Here is a 9,013-nt window from a genome sequence, read left to right as displayed (position 1 = left end):
TGTGTTGTTAAAATGCAGCGTATTGTTACTATGTTGTTAAAATGCACCGTATTGTTACTATGTTGTTAAAATGCAGCGTATTGTTTTCTGTGTGTTTCACTGCTGTGTTTGTGTCCGTCAGGAAAACGGAGAGACGGTGCTCCACCTGGCCGTCAGAGTGGTGGACAGAAACTCTCTCCACATCGTCGACTTCCTCGCTCAGAACAGGTAACGGCTGGCCGACTGACGGACCCTCTCGGCTGCTTCCGTGACCTCTGACCTCTCTGACTGTGTTTCAGTGGCAACCTGGACAAGCAGACGGCCAGAGGAAGCACGGCGCTGCACTACTGCTGCCTGACGGGAAACAGCGAGTGTCTGAAGCTGCTGCTCAGGGGGAAAGCTTCAGTTTCCATCAGTAAGACTCAAACGGCTCATTTTACTGTTTATCAAACTGAAAATATGACTTCTGCTTATGGAAATGTGGAGGAATCAACTTCAGGAGTCATTTCTGGTTTACAAACTTTGCAGCTTCAGGTTTTGAGCTGAGAGGCTTCATTGGTTTAGTCTAATCAGTTGGCCGAAAGCTGCAGTAAAGAGACAGATGCATCACTTTGCATCAAAATGTTCATCCTTTCTTAAAAGCAGGAGCAGAAAGAAGCTGAAAAACAGCAACTCAGTCATAATGTGATGATCAGAAAGTCAGAGAAACTGTGAATGTTCTCGTTCCACATAAATATCATCATTTGCTCATTTTAAACATAATAAAAAATGGATTTAAAAAGCAGAAAAATGCATGAAATTCCTTTAAAATTGTAAGGTTTTCATCTTTTTGTGATTTCAGTTCACATATTGTTCACAGTAAACTAATTTGTTGCTTTCCTCTTGTTAACATGTCTTAAAGACAAAAGGTTTATTCTTATATATTTATGTTTTCCCAAAACGCTGCAATTATCATGTAGAAATGTCTATTATGAACTTTGACTTTATTTACTGTGTACCGTAATTTGCTTATTTAAAAGTTTTGTTTCATAAATGCTTTTTTCTGGTGTTAAAATCTAAATGAAAAGTTATTTTCTGATTAATTTTAAAAGACAGACTCAAGTGTGCAACAAGAAAACCAGTGCTAGAGCGAATCTTTCAGGGTTTTTAGAGGCTCTGAAAAGTTACACAAAACCGTTTTTCACTGGAGCTCATGTCTTATTACAAACAGAGGAATCAGAGCTGCTTGTAGCTGATGATTCCTGTCAGAATAAACCGAAAAATTGATTCTAAATGAACGACTGAATGTGTCTCCACAGCAAACGAAGCAGGAGAAACGCCTCTGGACATCGCTAAACGCCTGGGACACTCTCAGTGCAAAGAGCTGGTGAGATTTTACTGGTTCAACAAATTATATACTGGTTTTACATCCTGGTTCCCGAAGGTCGGCTCAGGATCCTGCTAGGAATCCAACTTGGTCTGCATTCTGTTTTAAAGTTGTGGCGGCAAATTAAAAACCTTTTTTTTTATTTCAAATTTTAATTTTCTCAGTTAAAAATGATCTAAAATGAATCAGTCTTTCCACATTATATGTGAAACTTCCCGGTATTCATATTTTCCAGATATTATGGTTGTCCAGTAGTGTTTCGGACTTTGATGATTTTGTAAAACTCTGCAGAATTGAAAGTTTTGCAACTTAAATTTCACTAAAATCTGATTGATGTAACTGAAACTGCCCCTTTAAGAGGTACTAAAGGACTTGAATTGAAATTTATTTGGAAAACAGTCTTAAAAGTGATAAACAAGAAGCAAACCAGTCCATTGGTTTGCTTGGTATCAGACCAACATCTTGGTGTCATGATTTTCCTGAACAGCACCAAGTCATTACTGACTCTCAGGAGTTCATACAGAAATATCAGATCTGTCTTATTTTTATGTAGATTTTTCTCGAGCATTCTGGGTAATGTCTCATTTACATCTCATCACGCTTCGTATTCCAGCTGACTGAGGCTCAGACGGGGAAGTTTAACGTCCACGTTCACGTCGAGTACGAGTGGCGTCTCCAACACGATGAGCTGGATGAGAGCGAGGACGAGTTAGAGGACAAGGTCGGCCATCTTAACACGCCGCCGGAGTCTCCTGTTCGGGATTCAGGATGTTAACGCCCTTTGGGATTTGTTTGCAGCCCATCCTGAAAACACCCCGACGTGACGACCGTCCAGTCAGCTGCATCGTTCCCGGCGCCATGCAGTCCAACCTTTCGGCATTGGCGCATGACATCGCTTTCAAAGCCAAGCAAAGGCCTCCCATCCCAAGCTCTATGATCAGCAATGAGACATACGGCACAATGATGGAGGGGGCCCTGCCGCCGCTGGGGCCGACCCCGCCGCTGCCCCCCAGGGGCCCGCACCGAGGACCGGGTGTCGGTAAACCGGCTGCAGTAGAAACAGTAGGAAGACAGCGTTCATCCTCTGACCCCTCTAACCCCCCGAACTCTGATTCAAACTCCTCCATGTATGGTGAGTCTCTCGTCGGTTGTGTTCACCATCTTTGATTCAAGCAAATGAAGAGAAATTTGACCTGTTCCATGTTCCTCTCCCAGTGCTCCCAGTTGTCCCTCCTCCTCCTCCTCCAGTTGCTCCTCCTCCATTTAGGAGATCCGGCAGGTTCGATGCAAAGAACATGCCAGCCAAAAACACGCCGCTGCCTCCTATACCTCCTCCACCAGCTGGACGTCCACCGGGACCACCGCTCACATCGCCGCCCCACTACAAACCTCAACCTCCGACCCCGCCTCTGGACCGGCACCAGCCCAGCAGACCGCCAGGAACCGTATCACCCAAGTATGAGATACGATCCACTGTTTGGTTCTAGTTTGAAGCAAATTGTAAGTTGACGTCAGAGAATAAACTGACTTGAACATGTGGAACATGTTGAGCTGGTCTAAAAGCAGAGAGACTCTTCTTGAAGTTGTTTCTCAAACACCTGAGACTTGACTTGGAAAGACGGACATAAGACTAGACTGTAATTTATTCAAAGATGTGGGAATTGACCTTTACTTGGCCCACAAAGATTCGACTTGGTCTTCCCCCCAAAGACTTGAGTCCAGACTACGATATGCCTGTCAAAGCCTTGTGACTTGACTGAGACTAGGGATAAAACGCTTTAGATTTGACCTGGACTTTTCCATAGACTTGACACTCTACTTGGACTTGGACTTGCCTATTAAAGAACTTTGATGAAAACCTCTTGTAACCATGTCTGGTTCTGGTTTACTGCGAATATAAATGCTAATACCAGTACTAGGATCGTTGCCACTAAATTCTGGTCTGCATTTTTATTTAGAATCAGTACTGGTCAGAACTGGTCTTACTGGGTAGACCTTGAACTAATCTAGGCTGAAAAGTAAAGACTGGAAGTGATGACTTTGTTTTTATTGGTTTCAGGTTAGAGAAGCAGGCTCCTCAAAGACCTCCAGTCAGAACTTCATCTGTGAACAAACCAGGTAATTAAGTTACAGTTACATTAAGACCAACAGCCTTGGATTTACAAGGTCCTGCTTCGCCCCTTAGAGAGTTCAGACCCCCTGGGATATGGACTCACTCAGACCCTGAGAGATCTGCTTTCTTTTAAGTCCTGGAAGTTGTGAGGTTTGTCTCCAGAGATCAACCCTGATTGATCTCAGATGTGGAGAATTATGAAACCAGGTCAACATCTCAAAGTAATTGTTCAGGATCCAAGGATGTCAGAACATTGGCTTGTCTGTCTAACCTCCGTCCGTTCTCCCATCCAAACACCCAGAACTCAATCTCTTTAGAGACCTTAACTTCCTGCTCTTCCTTTGAACCAGGAAGGAAGATGAAATTACCCAATGACCCAATGAGGCATTGACTCATTGGGTCATTGGCCCAATGACCCATTGAGTCAATGGCAATCATTGCACCAATCATTGGCATTGACTCGGTCATTGCCTGATTGACGCAATGCCAAACAGGCAATTCCTCCAATTCCTCATTTTAGTCACATCGGGTGTCAAAAGACGGCCTAGTAAACGGGCGTACCTCATGAAGTGTGCAGGCAGTTTACCTCCTGTAGCATTAGAGGGTTTAGATCATCTTTCTTAGCTATTAATTCACCAACAACCTTTCCTTCTCCTTTCTAGGTGTTCAGCCTCCCGGAAGTCCGGCTCCTCCTACACCTAAACCCAGAACCACCGTCTCTGTGAGTCCTCAGACCTTCCAGAGGTGAAATCATTTGTGGTGTTTGAACCTCAGTGTGAACTTTGTCCTGGCTGGTCTCTGTGGTTCTGTAGAAGCCAAAGCCAAAGAGGGTGAAGGCCATCTATGACTGCTCAGCCGACAATACAGACGAGCTGACATTCAAAGAAGGGGAGGTGATCGTGGTGGAAGGGGAGGAGGACAGTGAGTGGTGGGTGAGTGTCCAGAAAAGGAAACGCACCAAGAAAAGGAGGAAAATCCGCAACTTGACATGTCAAAATGCTGAACAAGGTTGATCCAAATGAGAATCCTACACGGCTTTTCAATTTGTTTGATTTTGTTCATTGGTCTTTAAACTCATTTCACTGTTGTCAATTTGTTTCTGAGGAAAAGCAAAGAAACACTTTAACACATTCAATGTATGAAATTACTCTTCAGATGCAATGTTCTTACAAACTTATTTTAGCTTGGTTAGAATTATCAAAATTATTTATATTTACTAAATGCCAGAAAACCAAGAACTGAGCCTGGGGGTACACCACGGTGAATTTTTCTGAACTATTTTTTGCCACTTTCAACATATTTTAAGGTTTACAAGCAATGGTTTTTAAGTCTACTCTATACTATTTGTCTTCTTTACTGTTTTTCTTGCTAGTTTTGCTTTTCTTCTGATTTCTTAATGATGTTTCCGTAACCGGCGTTTGCTTTGTGTTTCAGATTGGTCACATTGAAGGAGAGCCGAACAGAAAGGGAGCGTTTCCCGTCACCTTTGTTCACTTTATCACTGAGTGATCAGTCCTGTAAAGGGTCAACGTTCTCCACCAGAGGTCCGACTGGACGTAACCAGGAAAAAAACCCAAACTGGATCTTAACCGACCCTCTGGCTTCATGTCGGACCTGATGTATAATATCTGAAACTTAGAAAGGTTTATCTTATCCAACGCGCTGAACGCTGCAGGACAATTGTTTGCATCTTTAAATTATGTTTGTGCCTCGTTTAAACTTTTAAAAATGTATTTTTAAATCAGCCTGAGTCCTGGGAATATTTGTGAAACGTTTAAAATGAAAGTTGTGGAGCTTCAGCATGGAGGCAGACGGCAGGATCGCTGCGTTTACACGCATCTTCACTGTAAATATGGAGACCTGGGCGCATTACGTCGGCTGAATATGCAACGCATCTGCAGGTATTCCAAATTTTAAAAATCAAGAGTTCAGCAAATGTAACTGATGATGATCATTAGAGCTGAACACCAATAAAAACACACGTCCTCCTGTAGGTTTTATCAGCTCCAGGTAAATTTTTGGGTCATTCTTGGTTCCATTCATTGGCTGAAAATAAGCGGGTATTGTTTGACGGCTGGAAGATGATCTCAAACAGACCGATGAAATTACTCTTCTTCATCGAAGTCGATCCTGTATCTTAATGCTTCAGGTCAAAAAAAGTGGAAAAGATGTAAAATATTAATAATTTCTCCACAGAAAAACCGGTGGTGAGATTCAACAATAGGGTCAAGAAGGGCGAAACGGGAAACGGCTGTTAGATTTTGTTGTTTCCTCTCTTCAATAAAGACACTTTGATGTAACTGGGGATTCAGTTTTGTTTTGTTTTGCTACATTGCTGGTGAATTTCCTTCTCATGAAAACACATTTTGAGCCGTTAGTGGAGCAAACATCTGATTGTCAGAGTCAAAATCAGATGAGCACAAAACTGAATCTGTTTAGTTTGGCAAATCAAACTTGAAAGAACAATTTCTGTCAAAGTAATTTAGAGACATTTTTACTCAGAACTGAATAAGTAAAGTTTGATGTCTGGTCCTGAGCTCTGGAACTAGCGTCTGGTTGACTTCTTTAAAACATGATTGTTTTCTGCTGCTTTTCAGTATAGAGGAAAAAAAACTTTTTAAAAAATGACCTAACCGCTTCTCTTTTTGAATTTTGCATGTATCTGAATTTTGTTTCAAAATCTGTGGATTTGGGTCATTGCTCGAATGGTGCTAGTCAAATAAATTTGTTTGCATAAAACCTGCCAAAAATTGACTTTCAGATATTGTGAAGACTTGAATGCAGCACATCAAATGTTCATATTTCATATTTTTTTTATTGAAGTATTTATTTTCCTATTCAACTTCTGACTTCCTTGTATAAACATATTTGTTTTTTTTGCTACAGTTTTTGGATTATATAATATACTGTCCTCAAGAAAGTAGGCTATAATTTTCTTTTTTGTAATTATGAAACAATTATTTCTCTGTGTGTGTGTGTGTGTGTGTGTGTGTGTGTGTGTGTGTGTGTGTGCGTACATGTGTGTTTCTAAGTGCCTCGCTTTTGGATTTCCTGGAACTTTCCTTTGACAGAACAGGTGTAAAATTCTCATTTATTGGTTTATTACTGGGCTGCACAGTGGTGCAGTTGGTAGAGCTGTTGCCTTGCAGCAAGAAGGTTCTGGGTTCAATTCCCAGCCCCCAGTCTTTCTGCATGGAGTCTCCATGTTCTCCCTGTGCATGGTGGGTTTTCTCCAGGTACTCTGGTTTCCTCCCACAGTCCAACAACATGACTGTCAGGTTAATTGACCTCTACAAATTGTCCCTAGGTGTGTGTGTGCATGGTTGTGTGTCTCTGTGTTGCCCTGTGACAGACTGGCAACCTGTCCAGGGTGACCCCTGCCCAGCACACCAGCTGGAGATTGGCACCAGCAACCCTCCCGATCCCACCAAGGGACAAGGGTGTAAGAAAATGGATGGATGGTTTATTACTGGAGTGGGAAAAGATCAAACTTAAGACAACTGTTGTGTTTTCCAGTCCACAGTTGCATTCTAAAGCCACTTTTAAAGCATATGTTTTCAAAGAATAAATATGTGGACATAAAACGTCATTTTTTCATTTTATTCAAGGTTATATCAATAGCACACTCAGATTCTGTCTGTTATTGGAGACACTTCTGTGTTTAGTGAAATACCTAAACCGTGCTTCTACTCAACAGCTTTCATTTTAATTTTGAAATGGTTTTTAAAGAGACTTCAGACGCGAACTAGAAAGTGTGCATTTCCTATGAAAATGCAAGAGTGAATGCTGAATGTTCAATGATGAACGCTTTTGGTGAAAATGGCATAAGCGTTTGAAGCCAACTGCTGAAGACTTACAGAAAGGTAAGAAATAGTCCATGCAGTGTGAGAAACCCAGGAAAAAGCCACAATTGGCTAAAAAGCTAAAACTAGCTAAAATACTAATGATAGCAAATAGCCTTCCACTAATATGCTGGGTTACAGTAATATATTCCATGAAATGTAATAAAAACTAATGTAAAACTTAAAATTTGAATAGGACAGAAACGTTCCCCTATTCCTTCTGATAAAAATGGTGGGTGAATGAAATCCGTAGCTTTAATGGTTGCAGAGATATCAACATTTGATTATGCATATTGAGTTTGAAAAAAACATTAGCATATGAGCACTTTTAAGATCATGTAAGTTTTTCTTAAATCCATAAAAGCTCATCATTACTAGAGAAGGGTGCTAGTAACGCCAAGGTCACAGGTTCAATCCCCATACTGGCTAATTAAAACATTTCAGACAATCAACACTTCAAAAATAAAATCAACACTTCAGAATGAAAACTGGTTCAAAAATAAAATCAATTCTTCAAAATAAAAGACAGCTGGAAAATAAACCTTGATTTTGAAAAACACTAGAATATCAGAACTTTGGTTAAGATCATCTAAGTTCTTAGTAAATTGATGAAAACTCAACAGTATGAGTGGTTGGTTAGCTCAGCTGGTTAGAAGGTGGTGCTAATACCACCAAGGTCATGGGTTTGATTCCCACACTGGCCAATTCCTATCTAATATCTTTCAGAAAATCAACACATAAAAAGGCTGCAGTATCAAATATTATGAATGTTGATTTTGAAAAACATCAGAGCACTTTTCTTAAATCTTCGTTGTTAAGACTTAAGTTTTCTTAAGTCGATGGAAACTCAACAACATGTTTGGCCGGTTAGATCAGCTGGTCGGATCGTGGTGCTGGTAACACCAAGGTCATAGGTTCAAACCCCACACTGGCCAATTGAAGCGTAAAGTCTATCGATCAACACTTCAAAATAAAAAAGGGATTGAAAATAAAATCAACATTTCAAAATATGTATAAAAATGCTGGACAATAAATTCAACAGTATTATTAAGTGTTTTGAGTAAGATTGCATGAATTTTAAGGTTTAGTGTTTATAAAGTGTCACACATTAAGAATACAACAACAAATTCAAATCTATGGTCGGGCTTTATTTTGGGAACTGGAGAAGCTAGAAGTTGTACATACCGGACTGATTAGAGAAGGGACCGGAAGTGTTGCCGTGCTCAAGTGTGAAAGTAGCGGAGTGATGAATTTATTTGCTTGTTAAACGTCTTGTTTAGTTTATTACAGTAAACATGGCGGCGAAACGTAAAGCGGACGCGACGGTTCCTGCGGAGGAGAGCGACCAGCTGCTGATCCGCCCGCTGTGAGTTGAAATCGGACATTTTTATCCACGAGTCCTTGGCTTGTACACCAAACTCCATTCACAAAACACAACTTTTCGGAATTTATCGCATATATGTTCCCAAACACGTTATATACTGGTTTTATAAATAATAATAAGGATAATCTTTTCAATTCGGTGACAAGTAAAAGTTTGTTGATTATATTTTAGTAGCCTTTACACACAAATGTGTCCTTTTTTCATAATACTTTGAAATCTTTCCCCGCTTCCCGTTTAATTGTAACTTGTTTAATACCATTCTTTGACTGTATGTAATTCAAACTGAAGACTATAAAGTCAGATTTTTTTTGTTTCTAAAGCGATATATA

The 9,013-nt window shown here is 40.5% G+C and overlaps 2 protein-coding genes across 2 annotated transcripts in view; both read left to right on the top strand.

Moving 5' to 3' along the window:
* Window positions 1-5,758, top strand: part of asap2b (ArfGAP with SH3 domain, ankyrin repeat and PH domain 2b) — a 31,909-nt gene extending 26,151 nt beyond the window's left edge. Inside the window, exons 18-27 of the mRNA XM_008397115.2 lie at window positions 122-207; window positions 279-394; window positions 1,278-1,345; window positions 1,959-2,066; window positions 2,144-2,477; window positions 2,561-2,801; window positions 3,405-3,463; window positions 4,121-4,179; window positions 4,271-4,390; window positions 4,893-5,758. Coding sequence (XP_008395337.1) covers window positions 122-207; window positions 279-394; window positions 1,278-1,345; window positions 1,959-2,066; window positions 2,144-2,477; window positions 2,561-2,801; window positions 3,405-3,463; window positions 4,121-4,179; window positions 4,271-4,390; window positions 4,893-4,967 — 1,266 coding nt within the window. The 3' untranslated portion in view covers window positions 4,968-5,758. The remainder of the gene's footprint in view (window positions 1-121; window positions 208-278; window positions 395-1,277; window positions 1,346-1,958; window positions 2,067-2,143; window positions 2,478-2,560; window positions 2,802-3,404; window positions 3,464-4,120; window positions 4,180-4,270; window positions 4,391-4,892) is intronic.
* Window positions 5,759-8,489: 2,731 nt separating this feature from the next.
* Window positions 8,490-9,013, top strand: part of cpsf3 (cleavage and polyadenylation specific factor 3) — a 6,909-nt gene continuing 6,385 nt past the window's right edge. The window contains exon 1 of the mRNA XM_008397116.1: window positions 8,490-8,666. Within this exon, the coding sequence (XP_008395338.1) occupies window positions 8,596-8,666 (71 nt within the window). The 5' untranslated portion in view covers window positions 8,490-8,595. The remainder of the gene's footprint in view (window positions 8,667-9,013) is intronic.

This window comes from Poecilia reticulata, linkage group LG21, assembly GCF_000633615.1.
Source record: "Poecilia reticulata strain Guanapo linkage group LG21, Guppy_female_1.0+MT, whole genome shotgun sequence".
Lineage (NCBI taxonomy): Eukaryota > Metazoa > Chordata > Actinopteri > Cyprinodontiformes > Poeciliidae > Poecilia > Poecilia reticulata.
The sequence above is the reverse complement of the archived record's forward strand: the minus strand, read 5'-3'. Positions and strand labels throughout refer to the sequence as shown.